At 41.8% G+C, this 27,694-nt stretch overlaps 2 protein-coding genes across 3 annotated transcripts in view; one reads left to right on the plus strand and one right to left on the minus strand.

Moving 5' to 3' along the window:
• Window positions 1–200: 200 nt before the first annotated feature.
• On the plus strand, window positions 201–12,548 carry NIPSNAP2 (nipsnap homolog 2). Its single transcript, XM_028499038.2, has 5 exons — window positions 201–380; window positions 1,224–1,255; window positions 6,338–6,432; window positions 10,573–10,656; window positions 11,804–12,548. Exons 1-5 carry the CDS (start codon window positions 216–218, stop codon window positions 11,866–11,868), a joined length of 441 nt encoding a protein of 146 aa, XP_028354839.1. The 5' UTR covers window positions 201–215; the 3' UTR covers window positions 11,869–12,548.
• Window positions 12,549–19,822: 7,274 nt separating this feature from the next.
• PSPH (phosphoserine phosphatase) overlaps window positions 19,823–27,694 on the minus strand; it is a 46,814-nt gene continuing 38,942 nt past the window's right edge. For both annotated transcript variants that reach the window (XM_024122662.3, XM_028499020.2), the window contains 5 exons: window positions 25,268–25,426; window positions 24,239–24,373; window positions 23,624–23,769; window positions 22,472–22,620; window positions 19,823–20,326 (listed from right to left, as the gene is read on the minus strand). In XM_024122662.3, coding sequence (XP_023978430.1) covers window positions 20,219–20,326; window positions 22,472–22,620; window positions 23,624–23,769; window positions 24,239–24,373; window positions 25,268–25,407 — 678 coding nt within the window. In that variant the 5' untranslated portion in view covers window positions 25,408–25,426 and the 3' untranslated portion in view covers window positions 19,823–20,218. The remainder of the gene's footprint in view (window positions 20,327–22,471; window positions 22,621–23,623; window positions 23,770–24,238; window positions 24,374–25,267; window positions 25,427–27,694) is intronic.

Below are 27,694 nucleotides of genomic sequence, written 5' to 3' on the forward strand. Positions count from 1 at the left end.
CTATGTAGTTTGATATCTAAACTTGGACACTTTTGAGAGTGAAAGGGAATACTAATAGTCATTATGCTGGTTCAACAAGATGTAAACTGGGACCATCTCAGGCCAACTGGACCCTGTTTATAATAGTATTCTATTGTGGGAGGGACATAAATGTTACTAAAGTGGGCTTATATATAAATCTTCTAATATTTATAATATAAATATTAGACGATTTCATGAGCACCTTTGTTCACTCAAAGGAATTTGCAGAATTCCGTAAGGCGAGAAGCAACATGCTTCTCTCGAGGAAGAATCAGCTGCTATTGGAGTTCAGTTTCTGGAATGAACCTGTCCCACGGTCAGGACCGAATATATATGAACTCAGATCTTACCAGCTCCGAGTAAGTACTGAAATAGGAGTTAACTGTCCCCTTGTTCTTCTGTGCAGAAGGACACGCACCCCTGATGCTGAGTGGACAGCAGACACTGAGCGAATGTTCTGTGATGTGTGTTTGGCTCGTTTTCTCCCCTGTCCAGTTCTTCTCCTCTTGTTTCCTTTTTTTAAACCTTCCTTCTTTCTCTTTGCTAAGCTCATTTGTTTTTTATAGCCTTACACATAAGAGGAAAGACCTAACATGCAGGACCAGCTACATTATATAGCATCTATTGTCATTGAACTAGAGCAGCTAATAAGCATGTGACTACTGAATACATTATACAGCACTGCAAGACAAAAAGGGAATAATATTTGTACGACTTTCTAGATATTTCCCTACTTAGGTGACCACTAAAAAGAAAGGCCCAGGTGGCAACATAGTTAAAGTGAAAAAGTATCAGTAGATCTTGGTGGTCTAATACTCAGTATTATACTGGAAAAAAAACAAGTGATGTCCTTGTTAGGTTTACTTAAATTGAATTATTTAAAAATTTCACAATAAAGTCTGAATAGGTGCCAACAATTTAATCATCGTGGGCCTAACTCTGGTTTTCATAACTATAATTGGATGACTTAATTAACTTTCACTTTGTGTGTATGTTGTCTTCTTAGATGAATGTTACTTCCACTGTGGGATAGGTATGAACACAGTGAATAATACTATTTTGTTACATTTTTTTTATCTGTTAGATCTCACATTATTAAAAGTTAATTTTTAAGTTAGTCTTGTCATTTGATGTTTTTTATACTGTTAGTTCCATATTTCTTCACAGAAGAACTAACAAACCAAATCCAAATCTCTTTTCAGCCAGGAACTATGATTGAATGGGGCAATTACTGGTGAGTATTTTACCAAATGATGAGTTTGTTAAGTCTTATAAATAGATTCTTTTAGGCCATAGTGTTACTTCTAGAAATAAAATCTGGGATTAGTGCCATGATTTGATACTAGACTGTTGTTTTGTTTGACATATTTGTATTATGAAATTTTTCAAACATATACAAAACTAGAGAGAATAATACCACAGGTCTCCCTTCCATACCCGTTACTTAGCTTCAGTAATTATCAACACGTGGCCAGTCTTGCTTAGGTCTAAATCCTCCAACCCAGAGTATTTGGAAGTAAATCTCAGACAACATAAAATTTCATCTATAAATATTTTAGTATATATCTCCAAGAGATAAGGACTTTTTTTAAAAAAAAAAAAAAAAGCCCCCAGTGTCACATGAAGTTATTTCATATTCTTCTTGGATGTTATCTTTTCTGAAATGTTGCTTTTGTCACATAAACAGAGCACCACAATGATACAATTGCTTCTTTTATTTTCTTCTTAGTTTAGCAAAATACTCAGGCTTTTTTAAAAAAAAAAAAAAAAAAAGCCCCCAGTGTCACATGAAGTTATTTCATATTCTTCTTGGATGTTATCTTTTCTGAAATGTTGCTTTTGTCACATAAACAGAGCACCACAATGATACAATTGCTTCTTTTATTTTCTTCTTAGTTTAGCAAAATACTAATATTTCTTCAAACTGATCTATAGATTCAACAGAATCCCAATCAAAATCCCAGCAGGCTTTAGAAATGCAAGGGACCCAAAATAGCTAAAACAACCTTGAAAAAGAGGAACAAAGTTGCAGGACTCACAGTTCTCAATTTCAAAACTGACTGCAAAGCTAGAATAATCAGGACAGTATGGTACTGGCATACGGACAGGCATATAGATCAATGGGATAGAATTGAAAGATAAGAAATAAATTCTCAGGCATGTGAGCAATTGGTTTTTGACAAATGTACCAAAGCAATTCAATGGGGACAGATGGTCTTTTCATCACAGGGTCCTCAGACAACTGGGTATCCTTGCAAAAAGATGAATTTAGACCCCTGCCTCACATTGTATAAAAAAACTAACCGAAAATGAATTGTAGACCTAGATGTAAGAGCTAAAATACAACACTTTCAGAAGAAGACATAAGAGAAAATCTTCGTGACCTAGGGTTAGGCAAAGAGTTCTTACATAAACACCAAAATCACAATCCACAAAAGAAAAAAAATGGTAAATTATAATTCATCAAAATTAAAACCTTTTGTAATTCAAAGGATACAGTTTTAAAAATTAAAAGACGGGTCACAGACTAGGAGAAAATTTTGCAAATCACATATCTGATAAAGGACTTATATCCTGAATATATGAAGAAATCATACAACTCAATCACGAGAAGATAAATAACCCAATTAAAAAATGGGCAAAGGACTTGAATAGACAGTTCTCCAAAGATACACAAATAGCCAAAAAACATGAAAAGATGGTCAGCATCACTAATCATAAGATAAATGCAAATCAAAACCACAGTTATTTTCCATTCATCTCACAACCTTTAAGAAGGCCATTATCAAAAGAACAGAAAATAACAAGGGTTGGCAAGATACAGAGAAATTGGAACCCTGTGTACTGTAGGTAGGAATATAAAATGGGGCAGTCATCATGGAAAACAGTACAGAGGTTCTTCAGAACATTGAAAATAGCATTACTCTCTGACCCAGCAACCCTACTTCTGGGTATATATTCAAAAGAATTCAAAGCAGCATCTCAAAGAGATGTTTGCACACCCATGTTCATCACAGCATTATTCACAGTAGGTAAGAGGTGGAAGCAACCCAAATATCCATCGACAGATGAATGGATAAAAATGTGGCATAGATATATAATGGAATATTAATGCAGCCTTTAAAAAGAAGGAAATCCAGGGCTTCCCTGGTGGCGCAGTGGTTGTGAGTCCGCCTGCCGATGCAGGGGACGCGGGTTCGTGCCCCGGTGCGGGTAGATCCCACATGCCGCGGAGCGGCTGGGCCCGTGAGCCATGGCCGCTGAGCCTGCGCGTCCGGAGCCTGTGCTCCGCAACGGGAGGGGCCACAACAGTGAGAGGCCCGCGTACCGCAAAAAAAAAAAAAAAAAAAAAAAAACGAAAAAAAAAAAGAAGGAAATCCGGCCACATGCAGGGTGAACCTTGAGAACATTATGCTAAGCAAAATAAGCCAGTCACAAAAGGACAAATACTGTATGATTCCACTAATACAAAGTTTCTAAAGTAGTAAAAACCATAGACACAGAAAATGAAAAGGTGGTTGCCAGGGGCTAGGTGCAGGGGAGTTGGTGTTTAGTGGGTATAATTTCAATTTTGCAAGATGAAAATGTTCTGGCGATCTGTTGCACGACAATGTGAATAGACTTGGCCCTACTGGCCTGCACAGTTGAAAATGGTTGAGATAAATGTAATGTTAGGTGCTTTTTACCACAATAAAAAAAAAAATCATAAAATAAATTTGGAAAAAAAAATTTAATGGGCAAAGAATTTGAATAGACATTTCTTCAGAGGAGCTCTATGAATGCCTAAAAAGGACATGAAAAGCTGCTCAACATCCTTAATATGGAAATGCAAAGTAAAACCACAGTGAGATAGTACTTCATGCCCACTAGGATGGCTATAATTAAAAAGACAGAATAACATGTTGATGAGGTTGTCAATGAATTGGTACCTTTACACATTTCTGGTGAGAATGTAAAATGGTACAGCCACTTTGGAAAAGGAAAACCATGACTTTTTACTTACTTTCAATTTATATATATTCTCTTTTTTTTTCAGTTATAAAATTTCTTGCTTTGGGCTAGATAATTTCTAAGATCTACCTCCAAAAAACAGTTCTGGGATCTTTTTTTCTAATGAATCTTTTTTTCTTAGGTCATCAAAGGCTAAATAATGCAAGGTAGAATTCCTTTTCATTTGAAAACTAAGAAATACATATTTGATTGTATACTATTATTGTAGACATCATTTTATTAAGGAATTGGGGGGTAGGGTTGATGCTATAAGTGTAGTAATTTAGTTGCCCACAGAATAGGATCACCCAGTTCTATGTTTCCGTATTACTCATTGAGACTTGCCCACCATGGAATCCACAAGGAAGGAACTGAGGTTATTCTTCAGTTATTTTAAAAATTATTTATAAAGCCAGTTCAGCATTCAATTTATATTTTGGCACATAGGTAACTAAGGTGGTGATCTCCTCTTCACCACGTGCTTCTGATTATTTCCAGGCTAAGGCAAGTTATGTTTTCTTTGCCTACTGAGAAAGTGAATGAGAAAAATTCAGAATGAAATGAACAGTCCTGAATATTTATCACTATCAGTGAAACTGAGGGGTTTCCCCCTTAGGGTTAGAATGCACATTAAAGTGATTTGCTTAATTTCAATAATTTACGAATCAGATTGGTAATTTTTGTGAAGATTATGATCACTTAACACTACATGTAAGGTTAAAGAAATTAACATCACTTGGAGGTAGCCCACGGGGGCAACAGCAAGAGATCCCTCCTTTTCCCCTAAAGAACCAGAAAGCATGGGTCACCTTCGTGGAGTTGAGCACATGGTGAATGAGAGCCAAGATGTACAAAGTGACCTGAGGAGACTTGCTTCCTCACTGCCACCACAGGCTGCCCTTGCTCTGATTCCACACCCCGTTTTGAGATGTTCTAATTCAGTTACAATGAAGTTTGCCTCTAAGAAGAGAATGCGTTGGTCAAGCCGACTCACTTACCTTGTCTCTCGCTGTGGATATTAGTGGATTGAATCCTTGTTCATAGTCTCCAGCTCTTTTAAATGAATTAGAATGAATCCATCTTCCCAAGTCCTGTCCACTCTGGGACCCTAATATGACTGAGACATCAGGCCAAGCCTGGGCAGTGTTGATATAAATTGACTGGGTAACTGGGGTGTGGAGTCTCTTGAGAGACTCTGCCTGTGACCTTCCTACATCACTTGAAGCTGCTTCCTTCATTTTCAACTTTGATTCTAGAAAACTGCTTTAAGAAAACATACATTTTAAAAACTTGTTTAGGATTTCAAGTGCATCACTAAATATAATAATAAAGTACTGGTGCAGACACAAAAGGTGTTTAAAAAGCTGATACCTTTTGCAGCAGGGAATCTTAAAAAGCAAAGTTTAAGGCAAGTGCCAATTTTTAACCAATTACAGTTTCATGTTCTACACATAGACATGTGTATCCACACATGATGCATACATAATGAATGCCATTTGGTATTCATTTTCCTAACGGTTTGCTCAGGTAAGTGGGGAGAAAAGGAGGCAGCTTCAGTGTTGGCAGTGACAGTGAACTGCCAGGAAGCTCACGTCCATGGTTCTTCCATATGCTGTCCGAGGGGGTCACAGAATTCGACACCCGCCCTCGGCCATAGATCACAGAGCTTGCGGGTTTCTCAGCTCACGGTGTGCAGCTGCTTTGTAGGTGCAGTGCACTTCCTTCCTCTCTGTTTTAAGCCCCGTTCTCGAGGCAGGGTCCCTGTCTCCCTTGGAGTACAGTGCCTGTGGCACCCTGGGGTTCTCGGATCGAGAATTCCCTCACTTTCAGTGTGCTCTTGGAAAGCAGTTTTTTTTTAAGTTGACAGGTCCTACCCTCTGCCAGTTTTCTAGACTTTACGTTAAGAATCAGCAGTGCAACCAGATATCCTCACGTTGTTTTTATTTTTTATTTTTTTTAAATTTATTTATTTTGGCTGTGCCGGGTCTTAGTTGCGGCATGTGGACTCTTAGTTGCAGCATGCATGCGGGATCTAGTTCCCCAACCAGGGATCGAACCTGGGCCCCCTGCATTGGGAACGCAGGGTCTTACCTACTGGACCACCAGGGAAGTCCCATGTTGTTTTTATTTTAATAGTTACGAATAATTACTGTCCACTTTTCGCCAAAATGACTGCTGTAGCTACAGAAAGGTACATTTACATCTTATGTACACTAAAATAACTTTCGAATGCATTCTGAACAACTTGCGCTGAGGATGGAGGGAACTCACTGATACTTTTTAACATACCTGATTCAATATCTGAACATTGTTTTTTTTCTTATAGGGCTCGTGCAATTCGCTTCAGACAGGACAGTAATGAAGCAGTTGGAGGATTCTTCTCCCAGATTGGGCAGCTATATATGGTGCATCATCTTTGGGGTATGTTTTTTTCCCTTCATTTTTGTATTCCTGGGATTTCAGAGTTCATTACTAACTAACTTGTCCTAGGCAGTAAATCGTATCTCAAGTCAGGAACCTTAAACACTGCAGCTGACCCAAATGTCCCAGATGGAACATAGGTGCCGGGCTACCCGGAACAAGAGGTCAGTAGTGAAGGGTCCACAGGTGTGCGGCACGTCAGTGCGCTGGTGAAAGTGAGAGTGGGGCGAGAGAGGTGAGGCAGCAGCCCCGGGTGAGGGGAGATGATAGAGCTGCCCCCGGCTCCCTCAGGGACGGTCCCGCATTCCATGCAGAAGAGGTGCCCACACGCGCGCCCACCCCCTGCCTCGGGTCTGACTCCACTGTCCCAGGGGCCCTTCTCTCGCCTTTTCCATCCCCGCCCACTTTGGTTTGGTACCATCTTTGGTGTCTTTCAGGGCCTGACTCAGATGTTCCCCTTTGTCCCCAAGGGAATGTCGCTGTCCCCTGAGCCCCCAGAGCCCAGTACTGTGTGTGTGGTCACAGTCATGGCTGTTTGTGTCTGTCTCCCTGCTGAACAGGAACCGGGTCTCAGCAGTAGCTTGGTTCATTCTGGGCACATTTGTAAATGGTTATTAAAGTTAAAGAGATGAAAAGCATGACTTTTTCCAAACCTTATTAATTTGCTGAGGTGTTGGTTTGCCCTGTTTGGTCCACCAAGTGCTGCGGAGTCACGTGCCTGCTGGGTTAGCAGGAGGCTCAGACGGGTGACAGGTCTGCTGAGCGGGAAAGCAAACCTGAGTGACAGGCCACCAGGCCGTGCGTGGTGAGTGACGCAGGGACTTGCAGATGGGGTCTTCCTCGTCAGGAGTGTATATTGGGATATAAAGGGGTACAAAGCTGTGAATTGGGGGAAAACCAGTGAAAGGTGGAATACCAGTTAGACTTCAGCATCTAGATGGGACTGACAGAGGTGGGAAGGAGGGGCTGGAACAGCAGTGGAGACACGGGAAATTTTAAAAAGTGCTCAGGAAACTACAAGTAGTGCCAACGGGCTAAATGGTAAGATACCTGCCGGGGACCTGGGTCTAAATGGGTGAGTTGAGGCAAGAAAAGTCATTTTCACATTGTGCCCCTGGAACCTTTCCCTGAAACCCACCGTGTCTGGGGAGGAGACCCCACCCCAAGCCCCCGCCAGCCACTGCTTACCTCAGCCACGCACACTGGGCTTCCCCGGCATTTAAAAGATTGAAATCTGCACCAAATGATTAGAGGCCGCCAGTAACCCTCAGCTCCCGGGATGTCGGGGGCAGTGGTGTTCCTGGGAGCTGTTTTCTAGCCAGCTGAGATTTGACCTCCTAAGGATCAGAATTTTCAAATGGAGTAGATTTGCAAACAGATCTTTAAAAGATGTGTTCTGTGTCCCTGCCTTTTGATTATACTAAGTGTAATTTAACCTTTATGGGTTCAAGGTGGAAGTGAAGTCGTTTTTATCATTATTTTTTAGTGCATGATCTGTCCAGAGGATATAAACTGTAAAGACACACCCCTCCCCTTCCCCAGCCTGTAGGGGCCTCCGAGGGCGGCTTCTGTAGTGAGCGAGCGCGGAGATGGATGGGTCAGGACCCACGTGCTTTGGCGCACAGGCAGAGGTCAGGCACATGTCTACTCTGAGGCCCTGCCCTTCTCCACCTTCCTTTTTGTCTTGAGTCTGTGTCCCAAATGTCCACTGCCCACTTCCTACTTTATAGGAAAAAGTCTTGAGATGTGCGGAGATGAATTCTCAGTTGTCTGCCCCCAAAACTTACCCTCGCTTTTCCATCTTTTTTAGAGAAAGAGAACCAACATTTATCAAGCACCTCCAGTGTGTTGGTTATTGATGCACCATTCCCTTTAATCCTTACAGCCACACACCACAAATGAGATACCTGTGACTCACGGGTGGTGAATAAACCACCCAGGACCCACAGCTGTTCAGGAGCTGAGCCAGGCTCAGACGTCAGCAAGTCTGGCTTCAAAGCAGGTCTTCCCCCCAGCACAGCCCCGCTTCCTGTTACCCTTGCACGTGATGCCATCCCTCCCCCACCTCCTCAAGGCCTCGCTGCAGCCACGGCTCCTCCACCACCCCATCTGTGGCCTCCTTCCCTTAGTATATGAATGGGCTCAGTGCCTCCCATCTTTAAAAGCCTCCCCAAACCCAAAGGTGCATTGACAGATGAACAAAGTGTGGTTTGTTCAAATTCATAGAAACAGAATGTAGAGTAAAGCGTATCGGGTTGGGAGAAGAGGGGAATGGGAAGATACTGTTCAATGGGTAATGGTGGCACAACGTGAATGTACTTAATGCCACTGAACTACACATTTAAAAATAGTTAAAATAGTAAATTTTGTTATGTATATTTTACCACCCCAATTTTTTTTTAATTAAGAAAATTTGTAAAAGAACACAGGCCTCTCCAACCTGTGTTTGTTCCCTGAGGGTCGGGGCAGGGGGGTGGCGAGGGGTCACCACATGGTACCCTAGGTGTGCACCCAACCCCGGTGAGGACACTGCTGCTTGTCACATGAATGTTAACTGTTTTCCTCCGGGTGGTGAGAGGTAAAAGATTTTGTTTTCCTTCTATATTTCAGCATCTTCAATATTTTATGTAATAAATTTATACTCCATTACTAGTGGAGGGAACTTTTGTCTTTAGATGGTCAAATTGCCAGGCCTGCAAGGTTAGGTCTTCTCATAGGGAGAAGGAAGCCCCAAAACAGAAACTAGAACTGAGGAGGGAGCCCTGGGTGATCTCTTAGTCACGACTGACACCGTGTCCAGATGCCTAGGAGGCATTTCCCTGGTCACTGGTCGGAAGGATCTTGCCCGGGTTGGGAATCAGAGACCAAGGCACCTGGGTGAGATATCCGAACTGTACCCCAAGGACTCTGACCCTTGGCCCGTGCTCTTCCCTCCACCTGGCGCGCCTTTCCCTCCTGTTCCCGCGTGTCGATGATGAAATGGCCTTTTCAACCTTGAAGACCCACTTGGTCAGATCACAGCTTCCAGGCAGCTCTCCCTGGTCAGCTGTGTTCTCCCTGTTGAGTCTCTGTTCTCCACTGCCTTGAATACATTCTCACCCAGATCACTGCAGTGCTTTATAAATGCTGAGAAAAATGGCATCTAATATTGCTTATCCATAGTCTGACAGTGTGTGGATACAGATTTAACATGTATTGAGGAAGTTCTCTTGGTTTGTAAAGGCACGTCTTGAATCCGCTAGACTGTGAGCCTTGAGAGCGGGTGGTTTTGCGTCTCCCACGAGGCCTAACAGTTTTGCTCAGAATAGCCACCTCACCGTCATTCCAGCTTAGTACTGAGTTCCCAAAGTATAGGCGGTCCCTGACTTACGACGGCTCAACTTAGAATTTTCCAACTTTACGACGGTGCAAAAGTGATCCACATTTAGTAGAAAGTGTACTTCACATTTTGAATTTTGCTCTTTTCCCGGGCTTTCGATACACTCTCTCGTGATGCTGGGCAGTGGCAGCCGCAGCTCCCAGTCAGCTACACGATCGCGAGGGTGAACAACCAATACACTCAAAACTATTCTGTTTTTTACTTTTAGTGCAGTATTCAGTAAGTTACATGAGATATTCAACACTTTATTATGAAATAGGCTCTGCGTCCAATGATTTTGCCCAACTACAGGCTAATGTGAGTGTTCTGAGCACGTTTAAGCTAAGCTAGGCTAAGCTAGGATATTCCAGTAGGTTAGGTGTATTGAGTGCATTTTCGACTTACAATATTTTCGGCTTACAGTGGGTTTATTGGGATGTAACCCCATCATAAGTTGAGGAAGGTCTGTAGGCTCTTTGAGAAAACGAGGAGTGCAGCAGAATCAACACTTAATGGATACACAGTTGACTCCTGAACAACACAGGTTTGAACTGCTGGGGTCCACTTATATGCAGATCTTTTTCAGTAAATACACACAGTACTGTATGACCTATGGTTGGTCAAATCCAAGGGTACAGAACCATGCATACAGAGGGCTGGCTATGGGATTTGAGCACCTGCGGATTTTGGTATTCACAGGGGATCCTGGAACCAGTCTCCCACTGTACTAGTGGAATTATGTTTGGTTTAAGTCTTAATTCTTCTGTGTGGCTATTTTTAAGCTTACAAGGATCTTCAGACCAGGGAAGATATACGGAATGCAGCATGGCATAAACACGGCTGGGAAGAGCTGGTATATTATACAGGTAATACCTTAATAGGCATAAAACATTTCATTCTTCTCATCTCATAGTTTTAATGTTCTTTCACCCTGAAGCTAATATGTATTTAAAAAAAAAATAGTACGTTGCTCTAGGATCGTGAATTGTAAGGTTGAGGGAATGGAGAAATAGTCATATTTTTCTTTGACAGTTACAGGACATTTTTTCAATAGAGAATATTCATTCTTTCAAGTATATATGTTGTCTGGTACAGTTCTCAGATCTTCGTGTGTTGTAAATTTTACATCATTACCCTTTTTGTACATTTCTGTATTCTCTGAAAATTTATTATACAAATAAATTTTTTTCTAAGCTTTTCCTTTCTCATCAGAATTGTCCATTCCCCAAAGCATTACAATTTAATACAGCAATTAAAAAGTAATTTTGAAAATTAAGTTGGTATTTAGACTTTCCATATGTACATGTGTACATATGTGTACACCTATACATGTATGTATACCCATACACGCACACACACACACACACACACACACAATATGAAATCCTAGTTGCTTGATTTTTAGAAGAAAACAACCAGGCTGAATACCACCCAATGACACCAATGCAGGTACCACCTATGTTGCATGTCAGGGACATTTAAGCCCATATCCTACCAGGAAGCTCAAAGAGTAATTTGTTCTGGAAAATAACTATTATCTTGTCTTTTAATTCAAAAAAATCATATAACTGTGTGTGGCTTTGCTGTTTATTCTTACATTTCCATCAGTTCCCAAAGATGTGTTTTACTTAGCACTGACAGTTCTACAAGTACAGTGTATTTGTTCCTTTATACAGGATACAGTCAAATTATTTGATGTTATATAAATTTTAATTCAGTTGAAAGAACCTTCTGAGAAAGCACCATTTTTCTCACAATATGGACTTTCCTAATTTCCTACAAATGAAACACATTTCCGACAGAATGTTTAAATATCATCTTATAGGATGTCAGCTGATCTGTCATTAGCTTGTGTATTTCTTCCCCTGAGATCAGTCCTAAATATTCCAGTACTCTATTCTGATTTCAAGCAGCATGTCTTCTGAATATACTTAGCAACCTATTTGTTAATGTATATTTACTGCAGTCTGTTTAGAAAAGAACAAGCCCAGTAATCTTGATCTTTGTTTTCAGTCCCACTTATTCAGGAAATGGAATCCAGAATCATGATCCCACAGAAGACTTCACCCCTTCAGTAAAGCTACAGAATTTCGATGTGCCTACATAAATTTATGTGACAAGTACTTGTCATAAATTAATTTGAACTGTATATCAAGTGAAAAAGAAACACTGAAGTGTAAACTGCTGTATATAGCTTGTAAGAGACCTCTTTTCTTTAAAATTTACAAAATCACAAGAAAGTAAACTATTACAGTTTGGCTGATTGTAGCAGTGCTCTGTAGTCCTCTGAAACATCCCTGTATTTGTCGAATATACCTTACAGTACTGGGCCACCTCTCCCCACCCTCCAGGAAAAGAGGGCCCAAATTAAAATTGGAATCGTCTCCAAATAAGAATCCAACCATGGAAAAAAGTTAGCCATTTCTTTATAAAAAGCAAATCTGTTTTATAATTACAGATTTTTAGACAAATTTCTTGTATCAGGAAGAAATATAAATTTTGTCATGTTTCTGTAGCATTTTTCTGAGTCTCAGACTAGGAACAAATTATAAGTGTACCCAATAACCTGAAAATGTTTTACTTCACTCTCATTTTTAATGTCAGCATAGTAAACAGTGTTATCATTACTGAGCTGGAAGTGGTTGATCGGTAATTCACTCTCCACATTGTGTATCGTGATATCTTTATATGAAAGGAAAAAATGGCTTGAACCTGTGTATCATGTGACTTTGAAATGAACACCTTGAATAGCACTAATTTTTATTTGTAATATTTTTCTATAACAAAACGAGTAGCACTAGGAAAAGAGGTTTTATTTTGTAAACAATCATCTGTGACCTCAGACATTCTCTGGTTAATATTTTAGTAAGCTCACAGACGATTTTTCCAAGATCATGTGTGAGGGGTGGTGCATGTTGAGATTTAAATTGGCATAAAGCTGCATACTTTGTCTAGCTCTGATTTCGTTTTTTAATATAGTGTGCCAATTTTGTGACTGTAATCATGTGAAAGTCCAGTTGAAATGAAAAATTATGTCTGACCCCCAGATCAAAGAATATATGTTAAAGTGTGAATAAAAATCTCATATCAAATGTCAAGCTTTTACATGAGAATGGTTTTCTCCAAGAACATATAAAAAAGTCAATAAAATCCTCTTAATTTTCACATATTACATGTTTGCGATCTTTTTTTAATGACTGGTGCTGAGAATGACCCGGTCACTCTTGAAAGATAGCTTGTCCCAGTTCAATGGGCATATGTGCGTCTACAGAGTAAATTATTAAATAGGCTCATCGGCTGCTCCTTATGGCCACTTGGTAGGTGTTTGTTATGAGGAATGGGTGTTTGGGTACCAGTGCATGATGGCCTAATGTTTGGGGCCTGGGACTGCCAGTGGAAGAACAGGCTGTGCTCCTTGATGGGGTACTTGCCCCTCCTGGGTGTTGGGTTCCTTAACCTATAAAATGGGGAGGTTGAATCCAATAGCCTTTAAGGTCCCTTCAGCTCTGAATTTCTGTAACTGGCTCTTCATGGTGGCACAGGAAGCAGTGGGAGAGAAAGGGTATATCAAGCTCTGGCGCAGAAAACCTGCAGTTTAGCACCAGCTACTCTACTGATTAGATGCTCAGAGCATGTTTGCAGCATATGAATGAAAACTACATGAAACTGCTTTCTAAACTACTTAAAAATGGTAGAATTACTATTACTAGTAAAGGTAATCTAGCTATTCAGAACTGAAAAAAAATTGCCGGGAACAGGGAATTTTTCACTTACAAGATTGCGTGGACTTGTAAATGAAACAAACCCTGCAGAGGTCAGGAATCTTCTATCATACACTGGTGTATTCGGGTCCAGAGAAACAGAACCAATAGGATATCTAGATATAGATATATTTAGGGGGGGTGAGGAAGGGGAAGACCGGGAGTTGGGGATTAGCAGAGGCAAACATATGTAGGATGGCTAAACAACCAAGTCCGACCTGGCGCAGAAAACCTGCAGTTTAGCACCAGCTACTCTACTGATTAGATGCTCAGAGCATGTTTGCAGCATGTGAATGAAAACTACATGAAACTGCTTTCTAAACTACTTAAAAATGGTAGAATTAATTACTATTACTAGTAAAGGTAATCTAGCTATTCAGAACTGAAAAAAAATTGCCGGGAACAGGGAATTTTTCACTTACAAGATTGCGTGGACTTGTAAATGAAACAAACCCTGCAGAGGTCAGGAATCTTCTATCATACACTGGTGTATTCGGGTCCAGAGAAACAGAACCAATAGGATATCTAGATATAGATATATTTAGGGGGGGTGAGGAAGGGGAAGACCGGGAGTTGGGGATTAGCAGAGGCAAACATATGTAGGATGGCTAAACAACCAAGTCCGACCGTGTAGCACAGGGAACTATATTCAACATCCTGTGACAAACCATAATGAAAAGAATATGAAAAAGAATATACATATATGTATAACTGAGTCACTCTGCTGTACAGAAGAAATTAACACAACGTTGTAAATCAACTACACTTCAATAAATTTTTTTAAGATATATTTAAGAGGAGATTTATTATAGGAATTGGCTCATGCCATTATGGAAGCCAAAAAGTCCCATAGCCTGCTGTCTGCCAGTTGGAGAACCAAGAAACCCAATGGTAAGATTCTGTCCAAGTCCAAAGGCCTGAGAATCAGGGGGAACTGGTGGTGTAACTCCCAGCCCGAGGTCAAAGGCCCAAGAACCAGAAGCTCCAGTATCAGAGCAAAAGGTGGGCATCCTACCTCAAAAAGACAGTGAATTTGCCCTTCCTTCACCTTTTTGTTCCATTCATGTCCCTGATGGATGGGCTGATGTCCACCCACATTGGGGAGGGTAATGCGCTTTACCCAGTCTATTGAATCACATGCTAATCTCTTCCAGGAAAACCCTCACAGACACACCCGGAGATAAGGTTTTACCATCTAAGCATCCCTTAGGCCAGTCAAGTTGACACATAAAATCAACCATCACCCTGGGCTCAAGAGCTTCCCCAAACTGCCTCATCCACCTGACTCCCCGTCCACGGGCCATTCAATATATGGTGAGAACCAGAGAGTCCAGGTGCCAAACAGACTATGAAAGGATGATATTTTCTTTTAGAAATAGTTCACTTCTCTCTTTCGAAAGTCTTGCTTTCTGTTCAGAAAAGCATAGAGGGGACTTCCCTGGTGGTCCAGTGGTAGAGAATCCACCTTCCGATGCAGGGGACGGGGGTTCAATCCCTGGTCAGGGAACTAAGATCCCACATGCTGCAGGGCAACTAAGGTCACGTGCCTCAACTAGAGAGCCCGTGTGCCGCAACTAAGACCCGACGCAGCCAAAAATAATAAAAATAAATAAATTAATTAAATAAATATTTAAAAAGAAAGAAAGAAAGAAAAGCGTAGAGCAATAAACCGACTCTAAAACGGAGTTCAGGACTTCCCTGGTGGCGCAGCGGATGAGAATCTGCCTGGCAATGAGGGGGACACATGCCTCAGGGCAGCTAAGCCGGTGTGCCACAACTACTGAGGCTGCACTCTAGAGTCCGTGAGCCACAACTACTGAGCCCATGTGCCACAACTACTGAAGCCCGCGCGCCTAGAGCCTGTGCTCTACAACAGAAGCCACCGCAATGAGAAGCCCGCGCACTGCAACGAAGAGTAGCCCCCGCTCGCCGCAACTAGAGAAAGCCTGCGTGCAGCAACAAAGACCCAATGCAGCCAAAAATAAATACATAAAATAAATAAATTTTAAAAAATAAAAATAAAATCAGCTCATATAGTGAAAAAATAAAATAAAATAGTTCTTTCAGAATACACCCTCCTCTAGAGTCCTGAGGAATTTCTGTCCTAATTAAGTCATTGGGTTTCACAAGGCAGCAAAAAAGCCCCACACTGGGCTTTAGTCTTCATTCAACTCAACAAACGTTGAGCTTCTGTTATGTGCCAAGCACCAGGCACTTGGAATAACATGAACAAAACATGATCCCTGCCCTTGTGAAGCTTACAGTCCAGTGAGAGGAGACTGGCAATTAAAATAAAAAACACTGTAAGTTACATGGTATGGTAGAAGTTGATAAATGCTGTAGTGGAAGAAGGTAGAATGGGTAATGGAGATCAAGAATCTGAGGGTGGGTTGGGAGGGGCGGTACATAATATTATATACGTTTGATCAGAGTTGGCCTTGCTGAAAAGCTGAGATTTAAAATTGAAGGAGCTGGGCTTCCCTGGTGGCACAGTGGTTGGAAGTCCACCTGCCAATGCAGGAAACACAGGTTCGTGCTCTGGTCTGGGAGGATCCCACATGCCGCGGAGCAACTAAGCCCGTGCGCCACAACTCCTGAGCCTGTGCTCTAGAGCCTGCGAGCCACAACCACTGAAGCCCACATGCCTACAGTCCGTGCTCCGCAACAAGAGAAGCCACCGCAATGGGAAGCCTGCGCACCGCAACGAAGAGTAGCCAGCGCTCGCTGCAGCTAGAGAAAAGCCCGCGTGCAGCAACAAGGACCCAACACAGCCCAAAATAAAAACAAATAAATTTTTAAAAAATAAAGTCAGTGGGAAGTGAATGTAGACAGAGAAGAGGACCAAGGTGAGGACGAACCAGGAAGGGAGAGTGAGACACCACCAGGGAAACAGGAAGAAACTCAAGGAAGTGGGATATCATGAAAGCCAAGTGAAGAAAGTCCATCAAGGATGAGATCACTTGTGTCAAATGCTACTGCGAGGCTGGGTTGGATGAAGGCTGACAATGGATCATTAATTTAGCAACACAGTGGTCACTTGGTGACTTTTGACAGGAACATTCTATTAATAAGCTAATTTATCAAATTAATACTTTATTTTAGCAATTCCTTCCCAATTTGTCAAATTCTTTTATTAAACCCCCAGAATAGAACAAATTATATTAATTTGTCCAACTATTAATTTTCCCTGGCAATATTCAAAACTTCCAAACTCACTTTCCATTCATTGGGTATAAGTCTGGTGATTATTACTTATATAAGCCAAGTAATTTTTAATTACAGTTCATGTGATATCATCCCTACTACTTTTTAAAAAACTTTATTTTATTTATTTTATTTTTGGCTGTGTTGGGTCTTCGTTGCTGTGCACGGGCTTTCTCTAGTTGTGGTGCGCGGGCTTCTCATTGCGGTGACTTCTCTTGTTGTGGAGCACAGGCTCTAGGTGCACAGGCTTCAGTAGTTGTGGCTCGCGGGTTCTAGAGCGCAGGCTCAGTAGTTGTGGCGCATGAACATGCCACGGAACAACATGCCGCGGAACAACATGCATGCGTGCCGCGGAACAACTAAGCCCATGCGCCACAACTAAGCCCATGCGCCACAACTACTGAGCCTGCGCTCTAGAGCCTGTGAGCCACAACTACTGAGCCCACGTGCCACAACTACTGAAGCCTGCATGCCTAGAGCCCATGCTCCACAACAAGAGAAGCCACCACAATGAGAAGCCCGTGCACCACAACGAAAAGTAGCCCCGCTCTCCGCAACTAGAGAAAGCCAGCGTGCAGCAATGAAGACCCAATGCAGCCGAAAATAAATAGATAAATAAATAAATTTTTTAAAAAAATGAAACCACTTGTATTTTTTGCAAAACAGGTCTTCCATCGTAGGAAGTAAAATTTTATCTACTGTATTAATATATGTTAACACTTGTGATCACAGTTCAGGGTGGATTCTCTCGGCCCCAGTAAATTGTTAACACTCTAGTAATGCATAAGATAAGGAATGCTGTGGAAATCATTGGCCTGGGTTCCAGCTCTGAATGTGACCTCGTAGCAGTCATAAACTTCTCTGAGCTTGTTTCCTGTCTGTTAAAAATAGGGCAGTGATATCTGACCTCAGGGCTATGGGAATCACATGAGGAACATGTGAAAACACCTTGGAAAATGTGAAAATAAGCAGTGTGATTTGTGGTCAGATCACTCCCCAAGTTTTCCGAACCTGATCATAAAGATTCTGAGGGTCATAGAGGCAAAAGCCACCATGCCGTGCCATCACTTACTGAGGCCGACCACTTCAATATCTGGAATCTCTTGCTACACTCCTGCCCCAGGTCTAGAATGCTGTCCCCTGCTCTTGGGAATGGCAGCCAGGTGGGCCTCCCTAGATGTCATGGAGAGACACTTGTCTCCACTGGAAGAGAGAGCAAGAACCCAATTCTCAATTTTTTTCTTTTTACATAACTCAGTGCTCATAATCAGAATGAAAAATGGTGGGTGTCACAAGGATAGGAAGCCACATAACACTAGCACTGCTTTCTGAATCCTGTCCTGGTGTCACCATATACATAACTCCTGGGAGAGCCTTTCGGTCACTGTTTCCAGTGAGTCCAGAATTAGAAAAGCATGAAAGAGGTTAGCACAGTTCTTGGGACATTTCAAACTCACCCCTCTGACACAACAAAGAAGGGACTGTGCCTGCTGCTTTTGTGCAGCTTGTAAGAACTGGGCAGCCTGGGGGCCAGAGGAGGGGCTGTATAATTGGTATAAAAGGTTCTCTGTGGGTATCATGATTCCTCAGCAGATCAGACTCCTCTGAGCCAAATTCAGCATGCACCGCCCCCCGTTCAGGCTGCTGCCCCGTGGAGGGCAGGCTCTGAAGGCCAGGCAGTTAGAACAGACGGAACAGCATGGTGGCTTTTGCCTCTATGACCCTCAGAATCTTTATGATCAGGTTCGGAAAACTTGGGGAGTGATCTGACCCACAAGTCACACTGCTTATTTTCCCATTTTCCAAGGTGTTTTCACATGTTCCTCATGTGATTCTCATAGCCCTGAGGTCAGATATCACTGCCCTATTTTTAACAGACAGGAAACAAGCTCAGAGAAGTGAACCTGCCCACCCAGCTTGCTCCAGCTTATGCACACAGGGTGGTAGCAGAGGCTGAAACAGTTTGAAGCACCCTTCACAGGCCTGGCATGCCTGGCCCTGCCCACTTTGCACCTCTGAGAGTGCCAACACCGCAAAGCAGCTTCGAAGAGAGCTGCCAGCGAGCACTCACGGTTATGAAACAACTGCCTTGCTGTCTGGGGTCTCGGTTAAAGGTTGCCAAACTTATTTCATGGCTCTCCTACAGAAACTTTGATCTGGAAGGAAGCTTGATTCATCTGATCTGATTATTTGGCTAAATAATTATCTGACAATTTGGCCAAATTTGATTATTTGGTTAAATTATAAATTTTTCAAATAACTCCCAATGTTAAACCCTTCCGGCCTTTTCTACTTAATTATCCAATAGTATCCATTCATGGCCTGCCTCTTCCTAAACCTGTGTCTCTGTCTTCCCCCCCGCTTTCCCACCAGGGAGAGAATATAATCTCCTACTTTCAAAGCATGTTCTGAAATGTCCCTTTCAAGGCGCTACTCAGAATAAACATGAACCTGGGCTTTCAGGTCCTCCCAAGCCCTCTGTAAGAGACAGAAATGGTTCATATATGTTCTGAGGAGTTATTTCTTAATTCATTTAAGGGAAAATACTGATCTTCATTTGGGATGAGTAAAACTTGTTTTTAGTTCTCCTAGTTCAAGTGATTATCAAATATCCATTTTTTAAGGTCAGTACTTTTGTTTAAGGCGCCATGGTTATCTTTTTAAAAAAAAATCTTTGTAACATTCCCTATATGACAAATACCAAGAGGCAGTAAAAGCACTTCCATCCCTCTGGCCCGGCGCTTCGCTCAGTGGCGGGGGCTGAGTGGTGGATTCACTGTGACAAGCACTCTGCCCTGTGCTCAGGAGGGTCTCGACTCCTTGGTTCCTTGCCCGGCGGTCGTTTCTACTCAAACACTTAAACACTTGAAATACTGGATACTGAAATACATGATAGGCAGAATTAAAAATTCTACAAATCGGGAATTTTCTGGCAGTCCAGTGGTTAGGACGCCATGCTTTCACTGCTGAGTACTTGAGTTCAGTCCCTGGTCGGGGAACTAAGATCCCACAAGCTGCGTGGTGTGGCTCAAAAGAAAAAAAAAAAAAAAAAAATTCTACAAATCTGTTCTGATATGTGGATAAACTTTTATTTATATATAAAGGGAAAACCAATTTCACTTAAAGCTGCCTAATCCATATTTCCAATAATGAAGGTGTTTAATTTACTATCCACCTTCAAAAGCCTTCAAATAAAATATAGCTAGGAAAATACACAAAGAATTCAAATTATAATACTCTCCAGGTAATTAAATGGTCATAATAATACCGGAACTACAGTTAAAAAAAAAAAAAATGAACCACAATGTTCTATGAGCCCCAACTATAGTTTACTTGGAAGTACAGATAATCGGTACTAAATTTAGATAGTAAGTCCTAATATGCAATTGGAAGCAAACAGTATCAAACTGTATAACTTTTAAAAATTAACCTGAAGTTGTTATGAACTGTATAAAAACTGATCTTATTCTTCCAGTTCTCCCAAAAGCTCTACAAAATCAGTGATGTACCATTCCGAGTTGTCCTTTACTTGTTGCCTGATCACATTTCCTCCAAATCCAATGAAAACATCCTAAGAAGAGAACAAAAGGGAAATAGTTTAAAAGAGAGAGAGAAAGATACAGCAGCAGCCTAGGGCAATAAGTATTGTTTAAAAGAATAAACTCTGTGCAAAGAGAGGTGAGCCCAGCCTCACCTGGGGCACCTCCCTCCCCAGCTCCCTGTGAGCCTCTCCCCCTCCTGCCCCGAGAATGAATGAGTCTGACCACCACTGCTGCAGATGCATTCAGCTGGACACTGTGCGCTTCAGGAGAACTGAAGCCCTCTTAAAACCAAGACAATTGCTTACAAAAATAAAACCACACCAGCTGGTAAACATCTGAGTTCTAAACTAGGTGGCAATCACACCCAGGCCAGACAATTTCAGAAAAAGAAGATCAAAGAGAAGCCTGTGGTGCCGTGGAAATGCCTGAGGCCTAGAATCAGGACCAGAGCAGGTATCCCCCGGCTGGCATCCTGGGTGAAACTGAGGGAACTCCCTCCCAGGAGGGCATGTTATTCTGGGCTGAAGGAGATGACAACCCCAGAGTATGTTAGCAGCACTCTACTTTTCACTGGTAGATCTATTTCAAGTTACATTGTTTCATTAATTTCTGCTCAGTGATACCTTCTTTTAGTCAATGATCTTTTTAAATAGTATTTTCTCTTTTTCTGCCAGCCTACAGACACAATATACACTAATTGAGAAGTACAAAATTCTCTTACTTGACCTTTGTCTTCATTTTTATTTTCATACCATACAAGGGTGGGGGGGGAATAACTAGATGCTTCCCTTCTAGTTAAATTTAGCCTCCTCCTAACTGAGCTCCCTGCCTCTGCTGCAGCCCTTTCTGCATGCCAGCACCAACTCAGCTGTCCTAACACACTGACTTGTTCCTTCTCTGTCCAGAAGCCTTCCAGGGCTTCCCAGGACCCAAAGGTAACACCAGAGTGCCTGGTATGTGGGGTCTTCTTCTCTTGCTGAAGAGAAGGCTCACTCGTGCCTAGGACCATGCTAGTACATCCTTACCGTGCTCTGCTGCTTCCCCTCCCTCTAGAAATTCCACACACACACCCACCCTGCCAAGTCCTGCCAGGCCTCCACATGGAGGCTGCTAACCGTCCTTTAGGGCACAGATTCCTCTGACCACCTTCCAGGGCTACACACCTGCGTGCACACCACTTTCTCTTGGTTCAGTCAGGCTGTGCCATTTTCTGACTGGTAGGGTCATCTGGAATTTGTAATTTTGCTCTTTCTGGACACCGAGATCGGGGGCCCCCTGAGAGAACCCTGCATTTTATGCCTTGTATTATGCCCTTGCTATTCAACTAGCCTGGCGTTCACTACTTAGTCGACCCCAACATCAGCTATAAATCATCTAAGAATGTGTTATCTCGAACTGACTCAAGTAGTGTTAGAAGGATCCCCAAAGAGTCTTTAACCACGAATGCTTAATCATTGACAGAGAAAGATGCTATTCTTAGATCTCAGGAAACTAGGTAGTAAAACGTTCACCACTATATTTTTGGTTCAGTTTTTCTTAAGTTAGAACAAGACAATATAGTCAAAGTCCTATGTGAAATGGACATGTGATAAGTTAATATATTGGCTTAACTTAAGATAAGATATTGGCTATATAGCATTTGTTTCCTGCTAGTCTCAGAAAACAATGTTAATTCAGAAGAATAAAATGCCTTAATATGGGCATGGTACCAAACCTCCCCGAGCCTCAGTTCCCTGATCAGTAAAAAGGAGAAGATAATACTTTTACCTCACAAGGCTGTTATGAGGATTAAATGAGATAACATATGAGGATAATAGTTTATCAAATATAAAACAACGTTAAAATTTTGGTTATAGTAATAAGAGCTGCATTATTTGTAGAAATGAAGCCAAATCTTGTTGAGCACATACTTGGGCTAAGAGGTGGCAGCCATCCTGTAGGGACAAGGGGTCTTTGGAAGTTTTAAAAGGTTTTTAAGTTCCTTATTTGCAACCCTCCTTGGGTTTGCAAAAAGTCAATTAATATATTGAGATTGAATTTGTTTTATTTATTTTGGTTTTTTATTTTAGGCTGATACAGGTTTTTGTTTAACTCTCACAAATTGTACTGAGTTCTAAGTCAGCTGTCAACAGTAAAAGTACAACCGCAAAAAAATTAGTACACTTAATACATACAGCAGGAGGACAGGCTTCCATGTCTGTGGCTCCATCTCCAATCATGACTATTTTCTTAAAATGAAATTTTTCCTTTAAAAGTTTAATAACTTTTCCTTTCCCACCAGATTCGGCTGTTGGCTGCATCTCATCAAAACCTGCATATTCACCTTAAGAGAGCCATTAAAACAGTGTTAAAGATCCACAGGATTGTATCAGTAGGGCCAGCCTTTTGCATAGATGATAGCCTCACCTTCATGTCACTCACAAAGCTAAAAACAGCCTTCAGTAAAGTGACACAGCCTGGACTTCCACACTTACTCCTCAGAATGAAAAAGCTTTGCTTTTAAATTACGAATACCTCTTGTCAAGGTTACTCCTTTAGATGATAAACATCTTGGAGTAAATTAATTTTATCCTCTATGCTTCCAGTGTCATAATTCTCAAAACTTGTTGACGTGGCAGAACACCATGAAATAGTAATATATTAATTTAAAACATGTTAATATACAATCTCATCTAAGAGGAGATTCCAATTTATATTTGATGGGTTATTTCCATTCTTACAGTAATTACCACACTTATTCTCTACTTTTTTTTAATGATTTCTATCTATAGACCCTTAAAAAGTGTTCTATTAATACATTTAATTTTTTTAAATTAATATTATTTGGTTTTAAGAATGTCAGCCACCCCTTTACATAACTGGAGACATCTTGAGATGACAGAAAACTAGCTGTGGCTCTGTGATGGTCCAGAGAGGGGCCAGGAGGTGCCTCCAAAGGCAGCTAAAGTGCAGCGACTTGCTCACAAATTAACTCTCCTTCCTGAGTCTAAATTGATTCAGATACATTAGAGCTTTCATAGAAGTGAAATATGATGCATAACAAAATAAGTCAGGTGGGTTACATAGGAACTAACATTTTACTAAGTACAGACATTTATATACAGATAGATGATTACATGGATACTGAAGGTAGCAGAGATGATGACCTAAGCCTATATTGCAGAGCAAACGATACCAAGGTGCAAAAGACATCAGTAAAGAGAATCCTTTATCTCAACATTTAACTCTGATGCCACCTTGCTTGAGTTGCGTTCCAACAGACATTACCTAGGATATTGAATACTAAAACTGATAAGAAGGAGAAAATGTTACTATTAAAGACTTACCATTAAAGTAGAATTTCAGCCTGTTGGCAAACACATTGGTTGATGGGATGTTGAGCTTTGAAGCAACATGCTCCACAATGCTCCTAAAGCCTCCAGATATTAGAAAAACCTGAACATTTCGCTCTTGTAGGCGACTTACTAGCTCCCTGAAAAAATAAAAACAGAAAACATATAAAATGCCAAATGTTGATTAATATAAAAGAGAAAACATGAAACCTGAAAAGGAAACTCAAATATATTTTTTTCTCCAAATGCATTTGCCCAAGGTACATCAGACAAGGTATACTGCCTAATGAATTAATGTTTTATATATGTTTTTCTAAAAGGACTTAAAAATTAGTGGGTGGGGCTTAACTGCGTTAGGAAACCATTCTACAACTCTCTTCTGCCCATGGACCCAGAAACACAAGAAGAAGAGGAGGCTTAGGCTCTCCGTGGGGAGAGAGGGAGGGCAGACGTGGGCAGGACCAACTAGCAGACAAGACCATATACAAGTACCGAAGGAAGCACAAAGAAGGGAGCTCTAAAGTAATGGTGAGATACCCTCAGGAGGACATGCCCCCAAATGCAGGTGCTGACAGGGAGACAGTGTACCCAGACCGGGGAGCCCCTTACCTTATGCCGGGGGTCAGGTGCGGTGGGTGCTCTGCTATGAGCCTTTGCACCTGTTCCCTGGAGGGCTGGATCAGAGCTAAGCGCTCTGTGAGGGCAGCCTTGAAAGGCACTGCCCCGCCCATGGCTCGTCGTGTCCTAGGAGGAAGACCCCAAAATCAGGCCAGCCAAGTGCTGTCTTCGAAGTTTACATGCCTACCCTCCCGTGCTCCTCACAAGGTCCACGCATGAGGAAGGTGCCCCACCATATAACAGACGTGGTACATGGCCATGGGAGTGAGTGAGGCCTGGGATAAACTATTGAAGGTTTGCTTGAAAATCACATTACTATTTTGAAGCCAAAATAGCCTAAGTCTATTTTGCAGAGCAAACGATACCAAGGCGCAAAAGACATCAGTAAAGAGAATCCTTTATCCCTTGCATCCACAAATACACCATCCAGTGAGCTAAGAAAACCACATATACTATCCACAGGTACCTGCCTTGGAAGCTGTGTTTGTAAACCAAGAAAGAAACCAAAGGCCAGGTACTCTTGCATCAAAGGAAGCTGAACATGAAATGGCCCATGACCTAGAGACTGCAGGTGGCACAGGGAGGGCAGGAGGGAGGGAGGGACTCTCACCCAGGCATCCATGGAGAGACTCTGAACCATAACTGGCTTTCTAGCAAACCACTAAGGTCACACTTTCAACCATGACACAAAGCACTGGACCCCTGGAGACCCCCCAGGTCATCTTCTTTGGTTACTTATCATCATCATTCCCCTGACCAAGTTAAGAGTATGTCATCCATATGTGTTTGTCAGAGGCAACCATATATTTTTTTGCCATAAATATTTGTATAAATGGATGGTTGGATGATATACACTACCAAATTCAGCTCTCAGTGATGGAGGAAAAAGCCTAGTGCCCATGTTTCATAGGCAGGGGCTAAGATCAGGGAATTGTGGCTCTGGTCCTGCATGTCATCCAAAAGTCACTCTTCTTTTGCAATTCTTTATCATTTCCTAAGGTGAATAAATACTGCTCCTACATTTCTGACACAGCATCCTCAACGCCACAGAATTTGGCCAGCTCATCAATTCCTTCTTCTCTGATGACTGTGCTGTCAACATCAAAGCACACTGCATCAGCTGAACAGAAAAGTTTCCTCAACTCTGAATGGGAGACCATCCTGGGAAGAATTTTCCTCCTACAACAGAAAAAGATAAATATAGTTAAAGACATAAAATATAGTCATAAAAAGGTCTAATTTTGCCTACGACTGTCAATATATTTTAATTTGTATCAAAGTCAGTGTAGCCCATATAAGCATGTCCTCATGGAATCATTCTTTTTTTTTTTTTTTTTTAACACAAATTAAGCATCTTCTAAATGTCAGGCTCGGGGGTTACAAAGATTAGCGGGACCCAAACTCTGCTCCCAAGACTTGTCTAGTGAAGGTACCAACTTATAAATATATTTGATGTTCAACCAATATTCAAGGACTTTTGACCTAACAGAGCAATAAGGCAAGGGCTACAATGGAAATGTGCATAAGATACTGTGAGCACACAGAGGAAACGTTGAACCTTGTCTATGAAACAGGGCTTCCAAGAAGTACAGGCATTAAGCTGAACCTTGCAGAGTAAGTGGCCCTCTGAGTGGGTTCTCAAAGGGCAGGGTATCAATTTGGGGTGTGCTGGGAATTAGCAGGGAGGGAGACGGCAGCAAGGAGAGAGGGTATGTTGGCAGAGGAAAGAGCAAGGGCAAAGGCAATGCAGCAGAAGAATGGATGACGTGCTGGAAGCTGCCCAACAGCCCAGTCCAGCTGCCAGGCAGTGCACGGGGAGTTAGTGTGGGCCGGGCTCAGGAGTTTGGATTTTAACTTCTAGCTAATCGGAAACCTTGCTTTCCACCTCAGAAGAGAAGTCAGAGCTACACACACACGGGTTAGTCTCTGGTGCAGAGGTGGTAACTGAAGTCACAGCCTGATGGAAGTCACCAGGGAGAGTAGAAAAAGGGAGAAAGAAGAGGCCTGAGGACAGAGCACAGGAACGGGACATTCAAGTAAGGAGCCTGAGAGGAAAATGAGAGGGAAAGGTCACGGGAAGAAACTCTGGGAGACCACAGTGCTGCAGAAGCTATGGAGGATAGTTTCAAAAGAATTTTGAGTATTTCTTTCTTTCTTTCTTTCTTTTTTAAGAAAATCATTGGACTTGAATTGTGGACGTGAACTAGATCCTAGAAGTCACCCAGACCACTCACCCATCAAAGAGACTAATATGTCATGTACAACGCCACACGGACAATGCAAATCAGCATAAACAGTGGCTGAAAACAGACTCAAAGGAGTCTGGCCAACCCACTTTGTAACTGATTTCAAACCAATGCATTTGGGGCTTCCCTGGTGGCACAGTGGTTAAGAATCTGCCTGTCAATGCAAGGGACATGGGTTCGAGCCCTGGCCTGGGAAGATCCCACATGCCACAGAGCAACTAAGCCCATGTGCCACAACTACTGAGCCTGAGCTCTAGAGCCCTCAAGCCACAACTACTGAGCCCACGTGCCACAACTACTGAAGCCTGCACTCCTAGAGCCCATGCTCCGCCACAAGAGAAGCCACGACAATGAGAAGCCCGCGCACCGCAACAAAGAGTAACCCCCACTCACCACAACTAGAGAAAGCCCATGCACAGCAACGAAGACCCAACACAGCCACAAATAAATAAATAAATAAATAAATAAATTTTTTTAAAAAAACAATGCATTTGGCAGAATGATCTGGTTCAAAGTTGACCTGGAAAAAAAAAATCTTTTAAGCCAGGGGTCAGCAAACTACAGCCAGTAGGCCAAATCCAGCCTGCCACTTACCTTTGTACAGCCTACGAAGAATGACTTTTTTACCTTTTAAGTAGCAGGAAAAAATGGAAGAATAATATTTTGTGAAACATGAAAATTACATAAAATTCAAAATTCAGTGTCTGAAATCAAGTGTTATTGGAACACAGCCATGTTCATCATTTATGTGCCTATAGCAGCTTCCCTACTACAACAGACAAGGTGAGTAGCTGCATCAGAGACTGTACAGCTTGCAAAGCCTGAGATATTTACTATCTGGCCCTTTACCAAAAAAATTGTTGATCCTTGTTTGACCCCTTACAAGACAGTACTCCAAACAGGAAATGTGAGTTTCATTAGAGACCCAATAAAAATAGTCAAGGGAGGATAAATTAATGAATCCAGTTAGATAATAGAATCTTAAACTCTGCATTAACATTATCAGCCTAAAAGTGAATAAGTCTCCATTCAACAGAAAACTATTCTTTTTTTTTTTTTAACATCTTTATTGGAGTATAACTGTTTTACAATAGTGTGTTAGTTTCTCCTTTACAACAAAGTGAATCAGTTATACATATACATATGTTCCCATATCCCTTCCCTCTTGCGTCTCCCTCCCTCCCACCCCCCCTATCCCACC

This window comes from Physeter macrocephalus, chromosome 14 (genome assembly GCF_002837175.3).
Source record: "Physeter macrocephalus isolate SW-GA chromosome 14, ASM283717v5, whole genome shotgun sequence".
Classification (NCBI taxonomy): Eukaryota; Metazoa; Chordata; class Mammalia; order Artiodactyla; family Physeteridae; genus Physeter; species Physeter macrocephalus.